Raw genomic sequence first — 22563 nt, 5'->3', positions numbered from 1 at the left:
CTCTCCCCTTTTCCTTCCAACGTGACTTTTACTCTGCCGCGACTGGAGCTGGAAGGAGACACGCTCGGGTCTATCTGCAGGAGAGCCACGCTATTGGCCACCGAGGGCCTCATAAGGGAGGAGCGAGCGGGATTCGGACACGAATGTTTGGTTTCCAGCTGTCGGTCATATAACAGTATATTCCCGTGGCTCACCTGTGCAAGGTGAGTGCTTTTGGGATCGTGGGAACGGGATATCCTTGTTGTCTGTATTGTCAGGAGCAGCTGACTTAGCTGTGTGTGAAAACATCAAAGCAGTTTTATTCTCATATTGAGGAGGATCCAAGGGGGGGAAATCCTGCTGGGACTATTGTCATTGTGTCAATCTGAAATGATTTTACAATGTTATATTAACTCATAAAACATTACATACATTTTGACAGTGAGACTGGACTTGTCGGAGGTACTCCGCTCCAATGGGATATTTTAAATGCACTCCCCTTTTTTACTTTCAGTACAAGTTCAAGGTGCTGGTTGTGATTGAGAGATAAGGTGTGAATATTGTCAGTTTGTCTGCCACAAGCCACTCACACATTGGGTTTATCAAAACCCAACACATAATGATCAATGAGGAATGTCATATTACATCCCATACATAAACATGGAACATGTAGTAATGGCTACACCAACATATCTTCATTAATGCAAATTCAGAGCATTTCCTCAATGACATTAAGTAGGCCTACATGTGATGTAATATTTCTGTACAGTTTTATTTTCACCTTTCATATTTCTTAGACCCCCAGAGCGTACCTATAGCCGTCTTCCATGAATATAATTTGAAATAAAAATATTTAAAACATTTTTAAATAAGGATTACTAATCCACCGACAGCCACGTGAAATCTGTAAAAACATAAATCGTCAACACTTAACTTGAAAGCTGAGAAATTGGTCATTTTATCCTTTTGCAAATAATAATTGCCAGTCTTATGTGACACTGGAGTCTAATTTGGTGTCAATCAATAACTGACATTTATACATATAGCAAATCAATATACTCATATAGGCTGGACTTTTATTGATTGTACTAGAATATGTTTTTTTCGAGCTATAACCTTTGAAAATACATATCTGTTAGTGTTACTCTTTTATGAATATAATACTATAATCATCCCTTTCCGTCTTCATCATGCATCAATAACAAATCACATGCTATATCCACCTGACTGTGGATATTTCATGTGATTTATTATCTTAAATAAACAATACAAACAGTTTCACATCCAACTAAAAACTACATAATGTCAGAAGCCCTGGTGAGTAACATCTGGAGAGGTTTTTGGTTTTAATAATGTCTCAGTCCAGTCTTACAATAGATCATGGAATATATGGTAATCTATATGGTACTACACAGAGGAGACAGTCCAATAATCAAAACAGACATTTTATACATTCGTCTATACGTGAAAATAAACCACTCAGCTTTTCCCCTCAGACCCCCCGTGACTCGCCAGGGACCCCAGGGTGTGCCTGCACCACAGAGTGGCCACCACTGCTGTAGAGGTCATCATTAAATAGGAACAGCTCTTGTTAATGGCGTTTCTCGTCGGACCGCATTCTGTGTAACACAGCGGTTCGCCACCGGGGAAGTGACAGGAGAGCAGAGCTGCTAGTTGTTGACAGTGGTCTCAAGCTTTTATTTTGTGTTGCACAGACAGAAATGGACGACCAGGGATGTCCGAGATGCAAAACAACCAAATACAGGAACCCGTCGCTGAAGCTGATGGTGAACGTGTGCGGACACACGCTGTGAGTAAAGTTATTTATATCTGACAGCTAAAAGAAAGTAGAGAGGGAAGCTAATACCCCCGAGTTTGTGCAAAACTTCACCTACTAACACAATAAACCCACAAAGCAGGCGGTTAAGTCCGAAAATAAAACTATTCCCATATTTAATAAGCTTTATATTCTCCTTTACATCTGAATGGTTGTCCGTTAACGTGCATTAGACGTTGAAAACAGAGTTTAAGCCTCACGAGCTTTGAGCTAACGGGTTCTATGCTCTCTAACACATGACACATAATGTTTCTATATAACGGTAGAAAAAAAGACATCCTGACAGTTATAAACCCAATATTCTTATTAACTATGATTGTCTCTTTGAAAGACTAAAGTTAGCATGAACAGGTGAGTTGGCACAGTTTATAGGTGGGTTTATGTTATCTTAATAATCATTGTTAATAAACATATCAGACTGTTGACTCTTAATAACACAACCTGCACTGCTTATTTCTACCCTTCTTTAAAGGCTGTTAAAATAGGTCTTTAACAGATGCTGCTGCTTCAATCATACAGAGTGTTCAGTCCTTTTGAAATATGACATTTTTTGCAAAGTTCATAATGTATATGCTGAAGTTTTAACCACATAATTCCAGAGAAGATAGAAAGGGTCATCTTAAATATATCTACAGTGATCTAGTGCATGATCATACTATTACTGATGAACATGTTAAATGATCTGGATCCTACATTACAGTACAGTCATTTAGCAGACTGCTTTCTATCTATAGACCGTATAGACACATTGACATGTGACTAGTGGAGCCGGAGCCGGGGATCGAACCGCCGATCCTCTGATTGCAGGATGGCCCTGCTCTCCACTTAGCCACGGTCACCCGTATGTAGTCCCAGACTAACCTCACCCACGTCATTAAAAATGCAACTTAAACAAAATCATTTCCACCTTTTTATAACTTAACCATCTCAATAACCTAAAACAATGTCAGCAAGTCCTTGCTTTTGTTACTGTAACCAGCAAATATATGCTATTTTATTTTAAAAAGTTACAGTTAATCAAGAGAATCCTTTAATTTTAATTGCCTGAATTGCTTGAACGAATTTTTGCAGCACTATTTTACGCTCATCGTATTTATTATCGCCACTAAAGTCACTTTTGATTGTGTGTCCCCCTCATGTCAGTACTCAGTAAATATTGCCCGCTGTGCATTTTCCAATATTTAACCTTGTCATCTGTTTAAAAAACGGCCGTTTAATTGAGCGGGACGTGTTCTCCATGAGCATCACGCAGCGACGGCGGTAGCCTGATGAGAGCATCGTTTTGACCCTGTCTGTTTATTGACCGTACCATCAGGAAGCGGCCATGCTTTGTCATCAGGTCAGTAAGCTCATAACTCACCGGCTCCGTCTGTGTGCGGGGCTACACGCAGAAAATTAAAATGATTCTGCAATGAAGCAATTTGGTGAGATGTCCTAGTCCAGGTCACCTTGGATCTGTTCCTCAGAGCGGGTGCAACAGTGAATTAATGCTCCACTTGGAAACTGCTGTACTCTTCAAACTGCATCAGTATTTTCATCACTGATGTCATTTGGGTTTTTGTTTGGAGCTTCCCTCAGGAGTTGATAGATACGGAGGTCTGTACGGTAGCCTGAGCAATGTGTTACCCATTTCACATTTTGGTGTAATCAACTCTGTGCCGAAAAAGTGAATAAAAAAAGAAAGTGCACGTGCACACACACAGTATACAGTACACATTGCAATTATTGGTTGCTGCCTTTTTCTGCAGTGAACAATTGTTCATGTAGGCAGAAACATCACAGAAGAGAATCCGACCTTTACAGCGTATGTTATTACCGTTTCTGAAGTAAAGTATGACATAACAACCTTTAACAGTCATCCGATTCATTTGCGGCACTTGATTTTAAGGCTTGCTTGTTGATGTTGAACTTACTGAACAATTAGTCGATTAGTAAATTCTCCAACAATCTCCAACAATTTTCTAAATCGATTGATTTTTGTCATAAACTAAGGGAAAAGCATTCATTGGATCGTGCCCAAATGTTTTCCGTTTTTTAAGCTAATTACTGAAAAATAAATGCTTTTTTGAGTTGTGGACTGCGTTTTGACAAAACAAGCAATTTGAAGATGTCGCCTTGGGCTTTGGGAAACTGCGACGGGTATTTTCTTCTGTATTTTTTACAACATTTCTTCTTACAATCAACACTTGAAATGATGACGGCACTTTCAAATGACATTTAAATAGCTGTGAGCCTCGCTCTACCTTGGGCTGATTGAGTGGCTGTTCCTGTCCACACTGACCAAGTGATGCAGTGCAGTATTGAGCTTCTCCACCTCTAGCATGCATCTAAATTTAAACCCCACCACAGCACATTTTGTATCCCTGTCATCGGGGCATTTGATGCGTGTGTTTTTTTATTTTTTTATTACCTTCGCACAATGACATCGGACCCACGTCCTTTGGCATTTGACACTGTAAACAGACACAAATGATAGTAGCTGAGACATACAGAGGTGATTTCAGTGTCCCACGCTCCATAGGGAGGCTGAGAGGATAGACACATCTCGTTAAGTAGAAGCTAGTTTTCTAGGTTGATGTACAGTAATGTTCATTTTTTCCATAGATAGACATTGATGGGCATAACGTACTATTCTCTGAGTAATCAGTACGAACTAGTGGTTACTTACTAATAAAGGGATAGTTCGATAATTTGGGGAATAAGACTAGAATCAGGGGGAAACGGCTATCCTGCCTCTGTTTAATGGTTAAAAAAACCCCTCTCTGTAAAGTACACCAAATCTCAGCTTTATTTTTTTAAGATCAGACAAGCCTATGCGAGCTTCCTGTGTAAGCAATCATACTCCTGGGCCTCAGCATTTTTTGACTCTGCTGCTGCAGGTATTGTATAGGTCACAGGGCAGGACACAGTGTCATAGCAGGTTTGAATTTGGCTCGAAGCCAGCGCTGTCAGGACTCAGTCGTTGCTCTGTGAAGAGCTTTAAGGCACAAACAAGTGAATCAGACTGCTGTGTTTTTATAGGTTTTGTTTTATTTTTGCTATTTTTCGCGTAAGAAGAAGGCAAAGACGCAGACAATGTCACCGGTGATGGTGTGTGGAGGCGTCTTTGCTGAGCCAGGACCCTTTTCACCCCCTTCTTTGACCTGCTGACAGCTGCAGATGGGACAGATAGGAGCCTGGAGCTCTGAGCAGGACAGGTGAGAGAGGGAGGAGTAAGTACTCAGTCAGCGAACAACAGCCCTAGGACACAGAGATGGCAAGCTGCTAGAGATCTGTCGGCTTGCTTAATTGTCTGTTCAGTATGCTCGAGCAACACAGCGTAGCCTGGCACGAGGTTTCTGACTCCCCTTTTGATTACAAATTGCAACAGGCACACAATCCAGAAGCTGTCACTTAGAGAAGGCGCATTTCAGAAGTAAGATGGCAAATTGACTCTTAAAATCTCCTCCCTCCCTGTTAGACCTTCACCTCTTTGCTCTAGAGTTACACAGGATTTCCCCTTTGGAGAGTTCTGATGTGTGGTCCATTTATGGGGCAGGGGGCAAGCTACGCCCCACTCCTCGTCCCGTGTTGATGAATGGGCTCTTTGTGGGCCTGTGGAAACAAGCTGAATCCCTCCATCTACCTCCATATGGCCAGGCCTATAGATCTCCTGTAGCCTGGGGCCACAGTGAACATCTGCCTCTTCCATGGTGCACTTGAGCAGGGACTCCTCCTGCTCTAAAGCACCAACTGGACAACGCAGATGTTTCCATCTGTCATTCATTTTTCATTTTTATTTCGGGGCTTCATCTAAGCCCAGCTAATCTGGCATGCTTGTAACATAGTCCTCCTGCAACGCAGGCAACGTGTATTTGTTGTACAACTGTGAAAGCTTGGTGTCACACTTGACAGGTTGGGCTTGTTTGACCCATATCTGAGACGCTAGATGTAAACAGCCAAACTTCATGGCTCTGCAGTTTCACCTTTTTAACTGCTTTTTTTTTTTTTTTTCTTTGAATCCTGCTGATGAAGTGAAATGTCTCGCATGATGTCTTTGTCGTGATCGTTCTAATAGGCTTTTGACAAGGCCCAGGTCTCAAGCCCAGTACTTGAACTTTGGAAAGAAATGACTCAACCATACCATCCATGACGCTTTTTCTCCACCAACTTTGCTATATTTTATTATAAAAACTGTCTGCGCTCAAAAGCAGATAGCGACATTTGGAAACCAGATGGTCCATTTTTGGGAAGGTGGTCGCAAGCAGGAAGGTGAATTCCTGTGGAAATAAAGCTCCGCAGAGACTTAATTAAAAAAAAGTATACTGTGCAAACGTTTATCCAGGCCCTCCACCCGATCAGGGGAGATTTAGGAACATTCCCATTGTCTTCAGAGTCCACTCGTCACTTGAGTGTGACTGATGGGTAAACGCCTGCCTACATAAAGGTGTGATTGATGGCTAAGCTCAGGGTTGTGCCCTTAGCTAGGTGTCTGACAGTTGTCCTGTTGTCATGGTGCATGAAGTAAACCTTCCTGTTTGAACCTGGGCTTTACCTGAAATTTCCCAACACCATCCGAAGAATGTTCCGACCATTTTCTTCAGAATTGTTCATAAGCGTGGGGGGGGGGGGGGGGGCGTGCTCTTTACTGAATAGAATTGTATGAGGACCTAAAGACTGCCTCATCATGACTCTTCTGTACTGCTACTTATTTGTGTTGGAAAGTAATTGTATCCATTAAAAAGATTTAGACTTTGATCAATAACTGCCTAGATTTCCACAATATTTTAAAATGTGGCTTTAGCGTCTCCATAATACAGCTTCCTTTCATTGAGGCACTGTGTCAGGAATAATGATGATGTTTTCAGGCAGAAAGGTTGGAATTGCATTTGAAAATACGGATGCTTCTTTTAGATACGAAACATACATTTTCAGATGAATGAAAGCCGTAAGCACAAATGACTATTCATCTCAAAACACTTACATTTACCAATGGAGTAAGGAATACACAAAACACTGCAATTGTACATCTGTATTTCTTTCCCTCAGTCCATTATTATAATGATAGACCACACTGTGAATTACAGAGCTGGGTTTTATCATATTATGTATACGTGGCATGACTGAGGTCTGTTGAATTAACAATAAAGCAAATGTTTTTCCAGTGCAGACAGACGCACCACTGATGGGGTGTCAGACTAATTTCCTCTTGTCTGAGAGTAGGAGGCTGCCTAATCGACATTCCAATAATAATCCCAGCCATCTTTGAGCACTTAGGGGAAACATTCATATGCCCCATTATCACCCACTGCGCCTGATGATAACTTGCAGACATAAAAAGGAAAAAAAAAACACAAATTTACTTTATTGTGAGGAAAATTGTATTTTCAGCAGCCACACACGCCCACCGGTGCTTGCAACTGCCTCTCGGGCCTGCCCGGGAGGGTTCACCTCTGGGAAAACATTCAACTCAGCTTGATGTTTTTTTTCTGTCGTTGTCCTTTCTCCGCCAACAGATGCGAGAACTGTGTGGAGATGCTGTTTGTGCGTGGCTCGGGTAACTGCGTGCAGTGTGACACACCCCTGAGGAAGAGCAACTTCCGCGTGCAGCTCTTCGAAGACCCGACCGTAGATAAGGAGGTGGAGATTCGCAAGAAGGTGCTGAAGATGTGAGTGAGGGGGTGGGGGGGGGGGGGGGGGGGGGTGGGGGGTGAGGGGCGGGGCTCTGCTCTGCGTGTTTATGTGTCATCTCGTGCCTCCTCCCACTTCTTAAGCCACCTTTGTCTTTCTCATTACACTGTTTGTTTTGTAGACAATGAGTCTCCCCGGGGGGGCTCAAACAGGAAGGCTCTTTCACTGCCAGGTTTTTACTTCTCAGCCCCTCCCTGCCTTCCCTCTCTCCCTCTCATCTGTTCGTTAATAGCCCCTTAATTGACATCTAATGTGTGCCTATTAGCCAGTATGCAGACATGGTATTTTAAAATGGTTGATTTAATGGAGGCTATTAATGCCGGCGCATATTTGCTTTCATCGGGTTTTACCATTTGTCTCATCAGTTCTGCTCTTCCTCTGCAGATACAACAAGAGACATTTTGACTTCCCCAGCCTGAGAGAGTATAACGACTACCTGGAGAAAGTGGAGGACGTAGGTAGGACCCACATGGAAGCCTCATGCTGAAACAAAGAGCAGAAGGGATGCCTATACGTGTAACGCTAACATGTCTTGACTGGTAACCCACCATGGACTTTAAGCATGGATGTGTCTGGAGAGCTGGATACGATACAACCAGTCAGCCTCTCAGCTGCTTTGTCCCAGTGGCCAACCAAGCTGCAACAAAATCAAACAAACCCAGAAGCATTTTCCCCTGTAGACCTTCATTAGAGACGTCGGTAAAACCTTTGACAGGACACCTCGAACTACAAATAAGGTTGATTATTACTATTTGTATTATAGACTTTTAAACCATGAAGGTTGCATACAGTGGTGGCCAAACTGTTTTGATTGTAATGTGAAAATATTCACACGCCAAACAATAGTGAATGCGATCAGTTATACAGAAAGATAATCATTGTTTCTAGAAAATGTATTACCTATTAAAATAACTACACAACAGTACAAAACAGTTTGATGTTTGCCCTTTCACTAGTATTTCTGTATCTGCTGCTCTTACATTTAATTAAGAGTAATTCAATACTTTTACACTCTAATACAGTGCATGGCCACTGTTGTTATTTGTAAATCTGTGAATAAATTAAAACAGGCAGTAATTGGTAAATCCCTTTAATGGTTTCTGGTCAGGGCCTAAGCGCCCACTTAAAAGTTTGCAATGCAAATGTGATTGTAAGATGTAAATCTTTGAGACTAATATTTCTGTGCCAAGAGGTTAAGACAGATAATTTCACTAAATTTAGTCGGCATCTAGTATTTTAACTAGGATGTATATACAGTGCAATTTATTAGCAATATGCCCAATCCGTATTCTAGAATAATTAAAAAAATTCTCCGTGGGCTATTTAAAAACAGGCAACGGACATTAGTTGGCCTGCGGGCCGCCGTTTGGCCAGCCCAGGTTTAATATTTCCAAAAATTTCCCTGAGTTTAGATAATCTTTTTTTCTTTTAATTTTGTGTGACGTCGTCCCAATAATAAAACTCTGGGCCGAGTGGGACAGGGCGGTCTAGACAGGGAGACACTAATGTGAATGTCATGTTAAAGTCAGGTATCCAGTTCCAATTATAAATCAATGGCATTTCAGAAGGCTCGGTCATCGGCCTGGTGCTGGAATGTGCACCGCTAATATTTTGTGTGCACTCTAAGTTGACTACCTCCTCTTTATTTTACCCATTTAAACCCTAAAAATTCTCCTTACATTTCCCCTTAAGCAGCCTTGAAGTTGTATTTTTCCCACAGTTGGACAACAACATCTTACCAGATGTTATTTTATAAGGCTGCACCATTCCATTATATGAAAAATTCTACATGTATTGACCCTCATTTTATACACTTTTTTTCAGCATTTCAGATGGCAATGTTTGTTATCTCTGAAACTCTTTGGATCTAGACTATAATTCAAAATAATAGTATTGTGTGTACAAACCATGCTTGGGAACATGGGTGTTATCTAAAAATCAGCATAACGGTGCATATTTTCAGACCTGAAAATCCTGAACGTCTTGAAAGACGTTTAAAGTGTTGCACTCGGTTGTTCACATAAAATGTGAGCTGAGAGGGAAGTTCAAACCCTGGCTCCTTGTTCACCTCCACACAGCTGGCCACTCAGTGCATGTGAATGGTTGGACAGACGGTTTCAGAAGGTTACAGAAATGGACGAACGCAGCCTGCAAAACTTTCCTGCATAGGAAAAAGATGCCGGGAGGGGTTCTATAGCTGTTTGACTATCCGAAAGGCACTTCTAATGAAGTATACTGTCCCTTTAATGCTGGCTTGTGTCTGCTCCATGTAGTGTACAACCTGACAAACAACGTTGATGTGGAGAATACCAAGCTGCAGATGGAGCAGTACCAGAGGGAGCACAGAGATCTCATCCAGAGGAATAAGGTTAAACTGGTATGTACTCATATTTTCCCAAACATGTATCGGAGGGTCAAGTACAATATGGCATGCTAGGGCTGGTAGGAATTCCACCTGTTGGTCAAAGATGTGACACAAGTTTATGCAACATCCCTGTTCTCCTCAGACGAGAGAGCAGGAGGAAGTGGAGGAGCTGCTGTTGCTGGAGCAGCAGGGCAATGAGCAGCGGAGACTGGATCTGCTGCAGGATGAGCAGAGGCAGCTACAGGCCAAGAGGAAGAACAAGCAGGCTCTGCTGGATGAGCTGGTGAGATACACGCATGCTTCATGTACATTTGTCCACAGTCTGGTGAAGACAAAAGCAGTCGCGTTATGACAGATGTTCCATATCTGACACACACACATAAGCACACACACACACGCACACACCCTCAGCCTGAGGGTTCATGGCTGTGGATCATTAAGAGATTATTACCAGTCATTGTGCTAGGGGCTGCATTGTTTTCATTCTGTGATTCCAAAGCCTCCTGGCTCCATTGTGTTGAGCTGCAGGCTTTGGAAGTGATTGTTCCTGCAGAGCGGGCTGCTGAAGGACCATCGCAGATAGCAGGCTAAGCTGTGTGTTTGTTTGTTTAAGGCACAGGGCCTGTTGACTGTAGGCAGATGAGATCAGCTCCTAACCCCCCCCCCCCCCCCCCCCCCCCCCAGGGGGAACTGTCCTGAGCTTTGACATCTGTACATCCCTGTGGTCAGAGAGCTCACTGTTCTCACACACATACATTTAGATTCCTTGATGGTGTTTGATGAGCTAATGGTCAAATAAAACACATCACTGGGAACAAGTGACACACTTCTTGATTATTGTTCTTATCTAATGTGTTTTACATTATTTTTGCTTATTTATTAACTTTTCTTTCTCAATATCTTTGTAAAATGAGAATCATGTTAATTCTGTGATGTCATTCAAATAAAGCAAGTAAATTCACCTGTCCTAAACAAGTACAACTCACGTCAGTGGAAGCGGTACATGTCTGCAGTCAGATGTGTTGGAATCCATTAAATCACTTTTGGTTTGTTATTAAAGGTTAAGACACCTCCAGACTGTCCTACCATTGCTGTCCACCCCATCACAAATGTCCTTCCCTTTCAGTGAACGAAGTATCCAAGCCTGTGTTCTTAGACTTCAGCGCTTGGCAGCACTCCACTTGAGAAATTGAAATGTCCGACCTTGCTTTTAATGGAGGTGAAGGCGGCGCAGTGCACTTGAAGTAGCGTCCCCTGCAGTGTCACAGTTATGTTGATATGGCTTGCATCAATAATGTGGCCTGAAAGCACCTTATTCTGATGGGGGGGGGCTCAACATATACATACAAGTGTCAGCTGTTTTTGATGAGCAGTTCCTGATGAAGCACTGTGTGGCATGTATCGCACACCAAGATTAACGGTCCCATAAAATCCCAAATCCCATTTGTCTCACCAGGAGAAGTCTCAACTTCCGGCCACCATCTTGCTGGCCCAACACAAGGTCCGTGCTGCCAAGCTGGAGACCCAGATAGAGCATCAGAAACAGGCAGTCAAGCCTACCAGCCTCTTCTCAACTGGAATCAATATGGTGAGTGCAACTGTTGACTTATTAAACCTGTAACACCAGTTCAAACTGTACATACGAATTCAAAGTGATGGACTCTTGCCCTGCGCTCAAAAATGCAAGGGGCTGCGTTGGTGGGGGCGTGTCCTTTCAGGTACTTGTGAGACTCTGAATTACTGCCCAGGAAGCCCAGAGGAACAGTGCTATATGATGTAAGCTAGCAAGTATCATATTCTAAGGTAATCTTATCAATACCTTCATCTAGATAAAATAATAATACTTGTATTAAACAGAAATGGCTAAATTAGAGATAATCGACATACATAGCATAGTGCATTCCCGAAAAAAAACCCATATGCACAGTGGCTATTTCTGACCTGATGTAACGAATGTAACACTTATCAGTCCAAAAATAGACTTGGGACTTGACTCTGACTCTTGACCAAAGACTTGAGACTCAGCTTGGAGTTGCATAAAACGACTTGTTAAGATTTCTGGCCCACACACACAAAAAAAAAATATGAATACACAAAGTAACTGTGTTCACACAGGAGTAATGTCGGTCTGAACGTGAACTTGCATCTGTCAGAGTGGGCTTTGCTGCTTGCAAGTGAAAGCAGGATGAGCAGAGTGAAACATGAGAGCTTGAAGAAGCTATACGTACCATAAATAACAAATGGCTACTATATTTACAATGAGCGCATAAAGGTCAAGGTCACATGGGGGTTTTAATCTATCTGCGGGTGGTACGGTGGGTCTGGACAGTTCTGGTTTTGGTGTGATTTTACCTGAGTGCTGTAATTTAAACTCCATGTATGGTGCTTGTTGACAATAGAGTGGTGATAACAGTCCAGACCTTCAAAGGGAAGATGTTCCTTGGTGTTTGGTGGCTTTTTTATTGTGGGAACAGAGTCCTCACACCTTCAGTCATGTCGTCACATTCCTGTGGGTGAACGGTGGGAGGATGAGGAGCATGTGGGCTCAGGGCTCCGGCCGCTCCGAGGGTTGCAGCTTTGTGCTCGCTGTGTCTGAAGAGACCTTCCATTTGGCTATCGTTCAGGTTTTCAGCCGTTTATTTTCATTTTACTGTGATGAGATAGGCTGTGTCATCACCCACACCCCCCCTTCACAGCAACCCCCATGAGGCACGGTTGTCTTCCCACAGTTTAGTGATGCGAGTGAGAGATATCTGCGTACTACTCACCTAAGGCTCAAGCTGGAGCTAGGTTTTGACATACGCAGGTATAACCCAACTCTGTGTGTTTTCCCATCTTTTTTGCCTGTTCTGCCCGTTTTAATGTGTTTTCCGCTGGCATAGCTCTCTGAAACGACTCGGTTAGATAATCAGATGCAGTTATAGTCAGGGAGACTTAACCAGAGCATTCATTTACGTATTAAACGCCAAAGAGACAACTGGCTACCACCAGTGGAAACACATTGGATTGATCCAAATAGAGGATTTGGTACTCTGACTCTCACCCTTTGGATACACAGCATAAAGTTAAACTTGCTGATGGAGAGAGAAGCAGCACGATTGTGTTGCTCTTGGCTTCGTCTGTGGTTGTTTTTCCTCGCTTCTTTCTTCCCGTTTCTCTTCATCCTCCCGTCCCTTAGCTCCTGTTGGTGTAGCAGCGCCCCCACCATGCATCTGCTCTGTTGGACTGTGAGACTTGAGTCAGGGGAACGTGTGGGTTTGGATTTCCCTTCACTTCAGAGTCCATAAGAATGACTTCTGTTTGACTTGGTGGGGTTTCAACACAGAGCGGTGGATTCCTGCAGATCGCTGGAATTCATTTATCTGCAAGTTTGTGGTCCCTTGTTCCACGCAAGGTTTCAGTTTTTCTTCTGCAGGAATTAGGGGAGGCAAATGTAAAAACACATTTCCATGATATGCCTTTGGTCACATTTAAGAGGATTTTTGTTCCTCTCTCCACTGACAAACAGACAATAGATAGACATGATTAAGTACTCAAGGCTCCAATAATCACTTAAACCACTAAAATAGAATAAATACGCATTGCCTCTATAGCGTCTGTGCAATGTTGCTACAACTTGTACATCTGAGTGATGGCTGCTTGAAAAAAGCTGTTTGTATAACGCTTTGTTCTACACCATGGGACCTAAACCTCCATGCACAAGGAAGAAGTTGTAATTGAGCAACCATTTTGATAATCAAGTTAGGTTTTTATATGCTTTGTAAACAGATCTTCTATTTTATATTGTGGCTCTTAGAAATTGTAATGATCACGTCGCCCAACAGATAATAATATACAGTCAAAATACTCTTTAGTAGAAGCCCCGGTAGCAATACGTTCTTGTTAAGCAACGACTCAAGGGAGAAACAGATTGTGACAGTGATGAATGGACAGAGGGCCTCTTGTTTTTTCATCTGGTTGTTTTGGTCGACGTGCATGTTCACCAGTCACAGAAGCAGAAATTCATTGTGCCCTTAACACCTCCTCACCCACCGCTACATACCCCACCAGCAAGTCATTCTGCAGGAATGACATATCTGGCAGTCTTTAAGCCATTTGATCCGCGGAACGTGAGGATGCCGATTCTTCCTCGGCTTCGCTGCTCTTTATTTAAAGAGCGATCCAACATTGCTTCTAGTTGTGTCATGTTGTTTACCGGGAACATGCAAGGGGACATCTCGGCTTCTCTGGCACTACTCTTTGCCTGGGTGATTTTCCAGGAGTTGTTGAAGGCGACTCCAACCCTGATACTGATTATTCTGGTTGCGTGTTAACGTGTCGGTGAATGGACGCTTGAGGAAGGTAGCCGATCCTGAGAGAAAGTAGTCTCGGTCCAGGTGTGATGTGAGGTGGGATGGGCCTGGTCTTGCCTCAGGAATGGTCTAGAATCACTCACTAATCCCTCACTTTGTAGGCACTCTATTGAACCCACACGCATGCATACCCTTGTGCGGGTGCATGCACACATACACACATCGACGTTCACTCCCCTCACCCAGTCTGAGCAAACATCCTTTGAAGAATAAAGTGTCTCTTTTAAAATAGACGTCCGCTGATATCAAAAGAGACTCTCTGCGAAGGAGGGAGGCAACGCTTCACTGTTTAAACAGGTTTGCTTGTTGTTGTCTGACACATAAGACCAGCTTCAGAGCAAAGCACGATGACAAGAGTCGTTGTGCTTGGCACCTGCTCAGAGCGAAACTCGGACACGAGGTGAGGGTTATTAATAAAAAAATAAATATATATATATTTGGTGAATTGTATGAGTAAATGTGTCTTTGATGGTTTTAAAGCATGTCGGCTTTGTTGTGTTTTTGCCAGTAAAGTTATCGTGTTTTCTAGTCTGAGCGTGCATGTGTGAGGTTGGGGATTGTCCTCAGCTGCTACTGTCTCCCATTCCTGAAAGCAGTGACCGATGGGGAATCTCTCCACCTTGGGGCAGCTTTCAGCGCCATCTTAGATGAAAGGTCCTAGGTTCCAGCACTGCACCACTCCTCACAGGCGGCCGAGCAGCTGACATACCTGACGAGGCCGGCATGGGCACCTAATGAAAGCAGAAGGCGCACACACACATAAACAAAGAGCGACTCGCACACACACACAGTCCGCCAAATGTGGGTGGAAAGTTTATACCTAAACATAGATATGTAGCTGACTGAAATAACCCCCGGGTTCTCTCTGGCTTTATTCCATTCTACACTTAGGCAGTGGTATTTGACTACCATAGAAAACACAAACACACACACACACACACACACACGGTGTGAGCTTGTTTGCTCAGGCCTGATTCACTTGGTTAAGTTGTCCTCTACGGTGACCCTTGCTTAGCAGACGTACTCGTCAGCACAGGCCAGGCTCTGCCTTACTTTACTCTGGCAGACTGGCCTAACCTGTTTTACCTGTGAAGTGTCGCTCCCCCCCCCCCAACCCCTACTCACTCTTTTTTCATTTCCCTTATTCACGCTCTTTATACAAATAGTAACAGACACAGATGTTTTTGTTGTTGTGTATATAATTGTGGTGTTGTTTTCAAATGTTGAGGTATAAAACATTCACAAACCAATAGCTTTATGTGGGAGAGTGCATCCCCCCTTGCCCTTTGCTCTTCTCCTTGTTGTTGGATTGCTGGCATGTGGGGGGGGGGGGGGGGGCTTGTGGAGAAGGGGTCAGCTCAGGGGGTAAAGAGAACCTTCAGCCCTGATTGGCACCAGCACATGTGGACATTCACACCTCTGCCCCTGCCCCTGGCTTGGCCCTGTTAGGTTGGCCTCAGCAACCCTTACCCACGGACAGGCCTAGCCCAGCCTAGCAGAAAAAGGAGTTGTCAGCTTTAAGGGCTTTGCGCTGGGGCAGCTGCCACTAGACAGGCGGTTATATTTAAACTCGTAAGGCGAGGGGAGGCACTGTGTGGGCAGCAGCTTTTACACTTGCTACTTGCTGCTCAGTGGGCAGCACAAAGCTCTTTATCCGTACAGAAGCACTGGCGGTGCCAGGGCAGAAGGTGGAAGTGAGGGCTAAGGCTGGGATGGCACGAGGGTGGCCCCTAACGAGGGTTATTCATTTTATCCCCTGTACAATGCTGACCGCTGTTTCCCTTTCCATTGATCTCATTATCACTTTGTGCATTAGTGACGAGAGCCTCGCTGCCTCTGGAGCTCTGCTGGAGCCAGCTGTGGCCCCCCCAAAACCCTTGGGAACCATGCAAGTGTATGTGGTTATCTCTGTGTGTGTGTGTGTGTGTGTGTGTGTGTGTGTGTGTGTGTGTGTGTGTGTGTGTGTGTGTGTGTGTGTGTGTGTGTGTGTGTGTGTGTGTGTGTGTGTGTGTGTGTGTGTGTGTGGTGGGGAGGTGCTGATGAAGAGGTAAGTCTCTCAGCAACCTTGATGTGTCCTGCTTAACTGCAAAGTCAGAGGAGAGATGGGGGGCCTGGAGAGTGCTGATGTGTAGCACGTGTGTCTGGTGGCATTCTTTGTGGTCACCCATGATTTGAGCTGTTGACCACTGAGCTTTTGATCAAGATTGGCTTTGTGGACATTGGATAAGACTTGAGTACTGCGTATCACTTTCTATCTTTACCAAAATGTGAAAGTAGAAATGTTCAAAGCAGATGAGTAGTCGTAGAAGTAATACTTCAAAACATTGGGGATGTTTGGCAGTTAATAAAAAGAAGAATGTTGCATGACAATATCTATAAAAGTGAGTTTTAGGAAGTTATTAAAAAAATCTGGCCTATTATTGTTACATTGTTTCAAACTCTAGGAGCACACCTGACCCCATCCATCTCTTCTTTTTAATGTAGACGTTGATGCCTCAGGGGCAGACCCCTCATACCTTGAAAGTAATGTGACTTATATGAGACCCCTGTCCCATAAAAGTCCCATGAATGTCTGCCATATCACTCTGTCAGATGGGTTACCACTGTTGCTTTCCCAGAAGGCAGTGTTAAGATTGACAGCGGAGTTGAGAAAAAGGTAACATGACGGAACATCACAAGCCAAATTCCCCCCCCCCCCCCCCACCACACACACACACACACACACACACACACACACACACCCCAGAGGCAAAGAGTGGTTAACCGTTTTCCGAGCCAGCACACCTGTCCCCTCCACCAACATGAAGACAGGCAACAGTGACCTGACCTTTCAAAATGATTCGACTCCGAGAAATTGAAGCTGGTATTGCCAGATCACAGCAATTTGACTCTATCTGGACCTGAGGTTACATGTAAGAGGATCATAATAGCAGGAGAAGCAGGACTACTCTCTCTGGTGCAATGGTGATTTCCTCAAATCATCCTCCCCTGTGGTTTTATTGAGATTGATGACCCCCAGAGTTTCACTTTAGTGTCACAGGGGTATTATAAGAGTCTTAAATACCAGTTATACACAAACTTGAAAGCATCACGAAGGCACACATAATGTGGTATAGGTAGTAAGGTGGGCCTCAATGATGTGAAGAGCAGATGTTTGTGTTGGCTCTTTCATCGGCGTTGTTCCAGTGGCCCCTCGTCCCTGAGCCATTTCTGCTCTGCTGGGCCTGGCTGGGGGTCCCCCCCCCCCCCTCCCTCTTTCTCTCCCCCCCCCCCCTTCTGTTGCTTTCTTTCACCGGAGCATTTGGAAAACAACATTCACATGCTGTAATTCACACAGGCTTTTAATAGTACACGATGAGTTCATGATTGAAAGCTTCAGCAGTATTATGGAGCGGAGGATGGAGCACGTCTGAGTCCGCACGGCTCCGCATTCGATGGACTGTCGGACGGCTTGTCTTGCATCAAAGCTGCTTTCGGAGTACCAACAATTTGATCGTTTATAATTTTTTTTTGTAAATATATTGAGAAGAGCAAAGCCTGTTCTTGTGTATTCATGTCTTCTGCTGTGTTTGTTCACGTTGATGTGTCTGCCAGATTTCAAGGTGCCCTTGCAGAGGAATGCAACAGACATTTCTCCGGAGTGGGGGTTGGCTCTGTTCTGTCTGTCGCTCAGAAATCTGATTTATTGCTCTTTAGCTATCTGCAACTCCCAGGTTGCCTCTCTCTTTCTCTACCACGCCAACGTTGTAAACTTTTCTGCTCGTGCTTAACCCCGTCGTCCCAGTGCGTCTCTTTGATTGGCGCAGTAGAGGAGTTAAATAGTGCCGAATGTCTGAAAGAAGATGGATGGAGGGACTGAAGCAGTGCAGAAGTGAGGGAGAGTGACTGGGTTTGGGTTGGTTGGTCTGGGTTTCATTAGCCTGTGGTGGGGCTCCACTGTGTTGGATGAATGGATGGGACTGTATGAGGGATCAGTGGCACCTTGGGGTTAAAGGTTGAATGAAAACCATAGAGAAGTGTGTGTCCAGCATTTGTGTTTTAAATGGAAAATCAAACAATCCAAGGCATTTAAATAGTGTTTAAAAACAGGGCATGTAGATAAGGGCTGATTTATGATCTGATCATAGGTCCATTATATGATTGGGTGGTATTTTGCACACAGTAAGTGACCCAACATGGATAAATGCCACATGTTGGCATCCCTTACAGTCAAGGAGCAACAGTTTGATGTGGCTGATGTGATTTAATTTGTTATATAAAAATAAATCAATAATTCATGGGAAGGTGATTCTTATTTTTATACTTCATTATGTCAGAAACATTTCAAGGTAATGCTACCAAAAGACTTGTTGTGTTTGAGTGATTTACACAATTTATTGCTTGAAAAACTCCCTCTCCTACTGTTAATATACATTAATATTATATTATATTGTATGTATAATATAATACATTATACCCCTGTTGCTCGCCCCACCTGCATGTATAAACCACCGTTGACTGCAACAGGTTCAGGCTCGTTCTGTTAAGAAAGTTGAAGGTCATTCTGGGAAATAGGATTGAATGATTTGGATAAAATCCTGTATCGGTCTGTCATTTTATATTGTGATGTATTGTGATATCGTACATTTTCTGAAAAAAAACAACTAAATAACTGTTTATGGTTAAGATACGTAGACAGGAGTGTCTTTTGTTTTGTTAATATTGTGAATTAAATACCCGACATCACAACTTTGGTACATAATATATGATGAATAAATAGCTCAATAAGTAGTCCACATTAAGTGGAAGAAAATAATAAATGTTTTAATTTATTTTCATATCACCCAAACCTACTGAGACATCAAGGAAATCACACTAAAGTAGGAGTTTGATGAGAAACATTGTAGAAAAAACATTCACAAAATAAATCCTGGATTGCTTTAACACGAGATATTGATGATGTTTGACATTATAAGAGTACAGTATAAGTTTGTGTGTGTGTGTGTGTGTGTGTGTGTGTGTGTGTGTGTGTGTGTGTGTGTGGGGTTATTGTTTTATCTAACTATCCTACACACTGACGGGTTAAAACAATTACCCCCATGTTGTGTTTGGCTCAGAAACTGTGCATCCATTGCTGTCTCAGTGTTCATCCCTTGGTGCTTTTGCAACTTGTAGCTCAGCTTTGGCTGCTTTATTTCCCCGTGTGTGTGCTCGCATGGGCCAAAGCATGTGTGAGGGCGGGCAGTCTGAGGCCGAGGGGCACATGTTATTCGTTTAGTTTGGTTTTCATCAGCTCCCCTCTGTGTTCTGTTGTTTACACTCCCCCACTACTCTTTTCTTTGCTTTCCCCCTTATCTTTTTATCTCTCCTTTGTCTCTGAGTTCCTTTGCTAGTCTCTAAAATAGTCAATGTTTGTTTAGACATCATCTTTTTAATTCCAGGCTTGTTTCATGAGTCTGGCTCATCTTCTGTGTCTCATTACTTTAATGCCGGAGAAAACAAAGTGGTCTGACGCTGTGTGGAAATTCCCCTTTGATGGCAGAGCCCCAAATCGAACAATTCTACTGTGTTCTCAAGACGTATCATGTTTCTGACTCCATCGCCATGGTCAAGAGCATTAGGAACTGGAGTAGCCCGACTGAAATCTCAACTCTGAGTATTTACGGCTTGAAGGGGTTTTTATAAAACAGACTACAGTTTTCTGAGCTTGACGCCACAGGTCTTATGACAATGCAAGTAGCAAATAATCCCAGCGCTTCCTACACACAAGGTTTATTAATTACTGTCTTTCTCTTCTACAGTTCTACATTATCAGTGCATTTGTATTTTGGTGATTTCCATGGAAATAGCTGTTAGCCATTTCTGATCCAAAGTACACTTACTGTTATCAGGAATTTCATTTCCTCATCAACCCCATGACAGCTCTCCTACATGATGTTATTTCCGTTTCTTCTTGATCAGATTCCCGTCAGGAATAGTTGTTGAGTAGCCAACAACTAAAAACATGCTCGTTGTCATTGTTCCAGCAGTGCCCGGGGAAACCGAAAATGTTGTCAGACAAAACTCCTATTGCCAAACCAGTTCGTCAAGAACTGGTGGTTGTTAATGCTGCAGTTTGACATTTAGCCTTTTCAAACTGTTTGTGTCATCCTAATTGCTACATAGCTGTAGTTTCCAGTGTTGCGCTGCACAATGAAGATTATTGTCCTGTGTTAAATGTTGTCTCACTGTTTTTCTTTCAGCGTCAGACGGTGTCTCTTCAGCCTGCTCCCAAGATAGAGGAAGTTCTGTACCACTACAAGGCCCTTCAAGTTGAGACATACGGACCTCCAGTGCCTGAACTGGAGCAGCTGGGCAGATTCGGGTACAAACTTATTGACACACTCGCACATCGGCCACAGCCAGGGACGGACTTGCTATGAGTTTTTATTTTTTACCTTTTTAGATGAGCAGAGTTGTCAAGCTGAATGGATAGAAAGAAAAACAAATTTCCTCAAAAGTTCTTTGGAAGTTCAATGGAAAGAACTATGTAGCTTGGTGCCAAATAGGCGTCACGAAAAATAGAGACACACTTCTGAGACTGTTGAGAGTCCAATGTCGAAACAGCTGTTGATTTCCAGTGAAGTTTCCTTTAAATAACTGAGGCTTTTAAACCCAAGTAAATATTGAGTACAAGTTAATTGTAATTATTTATTTGAAAATATACCGACTAAATACTGTCTCAATATTCCTTACAATTGACACCAAATTTAATATAAGGTGTTTTTGATAACACTTAAATTAAGCTTAAGTTTCGTAATTCTCCACGCTGCTGCTGTAGTGTATTGGCGTTGGGTTAGAGAGTCGGTCTGAAAAGCCTGGCTCGTCTCACTTGACTCTCCTCTGATTAACTGGGAGAGTGAAAGCAAATGAGGAGGAGGAGGAGGAGGAGGATGGCTGGGAGAGTGAGAGAGGGAGTAACAACCATCACCCTGCCACAAGCCACCACAGTGCCTCTGTAGGAGTGTCCATTAACACACACAGGAAGTGCTTTCCCCCGACGGCCCCTTCGGGCCAATCAATCCACCACGCCATAGGTCCAGTCCTTGCCGAATGTAAGTTATCCATCAGACAGCCCAGCGCCTAGCCATCTGCACTGCAACTGGCTGGCACTGAAGCCTGCCCACACACCGAGAGCGGCCTGCTTTCATTGGGTGACAGGAGCAAAACGGGGTCATATTCTTTTTGGGCTAGCACATTGACTTTCAGCCCTGCTTCACCCTGACGATAACCTTCATTTGGCTGAGATGTGCAGATTTGTACATATTGTCAGCATGTTTAGTTAAAGGGTTTTCTAGTTTCTTCTTCTTTATTCTTTAGACAAAAGCTGCTATTGACTTTTGTTGCACAATCACATTTACCTAATTGCCTGGAAAATCACGTACTTAAGGTGAAACTTTTTCCTTAAAGGTTTGTGGGTCGAGTTTAAGCAGAATAACTGCTACTTATTTACATTATGTATTCAGTGAAGTGCTGAGGTCCTTCTTCTTTTGGCCGGGCTGATCAATATGCAGATGAAACACATCTCACAATTTTTTGCCGCATGCTGGAGCTCAGAGGAGGGAGGAAGAGGAGGAGGGGGGGGGCTGGTGTCAGCAGTTCAGGGGTCCAGAAGGACCGATGCTGGAGAGAAAGGGCTCTGCCACAGAGATAAATGAGGTTCAGTTCAGTGAGGAACGCCAGTCCCACTGGTGCAGGCCGGAGGCAGCGACACAGTCAGGCTCATTCAGACAAACCACAACTCCCAAGATGCAATGTGCTGTTAAGTAAAAGCAAGGAATTGTGCTGACACTTGTGCGCAGTTGGCAGTTTGAGATTCAGCTAAGTTTGAGGTTTTGTGCATGCAAGCTCAGATGTACATAAACGATCAAGCTCGCACATACACATGCATCCAGACGGTGTCCCTTTAAACCCGCTACACAGTTTGTGTCATACACACTCACTCTCAACCCTGTTATTGCAGTCCCAGCATTTTGGCAACAATAAAAGTTTTGTGATGTGGTAGAACGTCACCAGTGTGTGCAGCGGGGAGAGAATGCAGACAGCGCTGAGAGGGTGAATAGTGAGTCCCCAGTGTAGAGCCTTGGACTACAGCTCCAGTCCTATGACCTGTGAAGGGAATATGCTTGATTGTGCCAGGAGATGTGGATGTGCCTGAGCGTGGATGAGGTGAAAGGGGCTGTGAGGGGGCAGGTACTTATTTTAAAACACGGCTGTTTGTCTTGGTCAAGGCCTACGGTGACAGCAGCACCGCTGGTGATTTGTCTTGGACACAGCCATCAAGAGAGACTGGAGAGTTGAGCTCACCCCCCCCCCCCCCCCCCCCCCCCCCCCCCCCCCCC

The 22563-nt window shown here is 43.7% G+C and overlaps 1 protein-coding gene across 1 annotated transcript in view; it reads left to right on the top strand.

The window, feature by feature from the left end:
• The first annotated feature begins 143 nt into the window (after positions 1 to 143).
• mnat1 (MNAT1 component of CDK activating kinase) overlaps positions 144 to 22563 on the top strand; it is a 31960-nt gene continuing 9540 nt past the window's right edge. The window contains exons 1-8 of the mRNA XM_079175151.1: positions 144 to 203; positions 1695 to 1789; positions 7312 to 7464; positions 7871 to 7944; positions 9760 to 9863; positions 9994 to 10134; positions 11308 to 11439; positions 20425 to 20546. Of these exons, the coding sequence (XP_079031277.1) occupies positions 1701 to 1789; positions 7312 to 7464; positions 7871 to 7944; positions 9760 to 9863; positions 9994 to 10134; positions 11308 to 11439; positions 20425 to 20546 (815 nt within the window). The 5' untranslated portion in view covers positions 144 to 203; positions 1695 to 1700. The remainder of the gene's footprint in view (positions 204 to 1694; positions 1790 to 7311; positions 7465 to 7870; positions 7945 to 9759; positions 9864 to 9993; positions 10135 to 11307; positions 11440 to 20424; positions 20547 to 22563) is intronic.

Source organism: Pholis gunnellus (assembly GCF_910591455.1).
Source record: "Pholis gunnellus genome assembly, chromosome: 15".
Lineage (NCBI taxonomy): Eukaryota > Metazoa > Chordata > Actinopteri > Perciformes > Pholidae > Pholis > Pholis gunnellus.
Note: the sequence above shows the minus strand (reverse complement) of the source record. Positions and strands in the feature narration are given on the sequence as shown.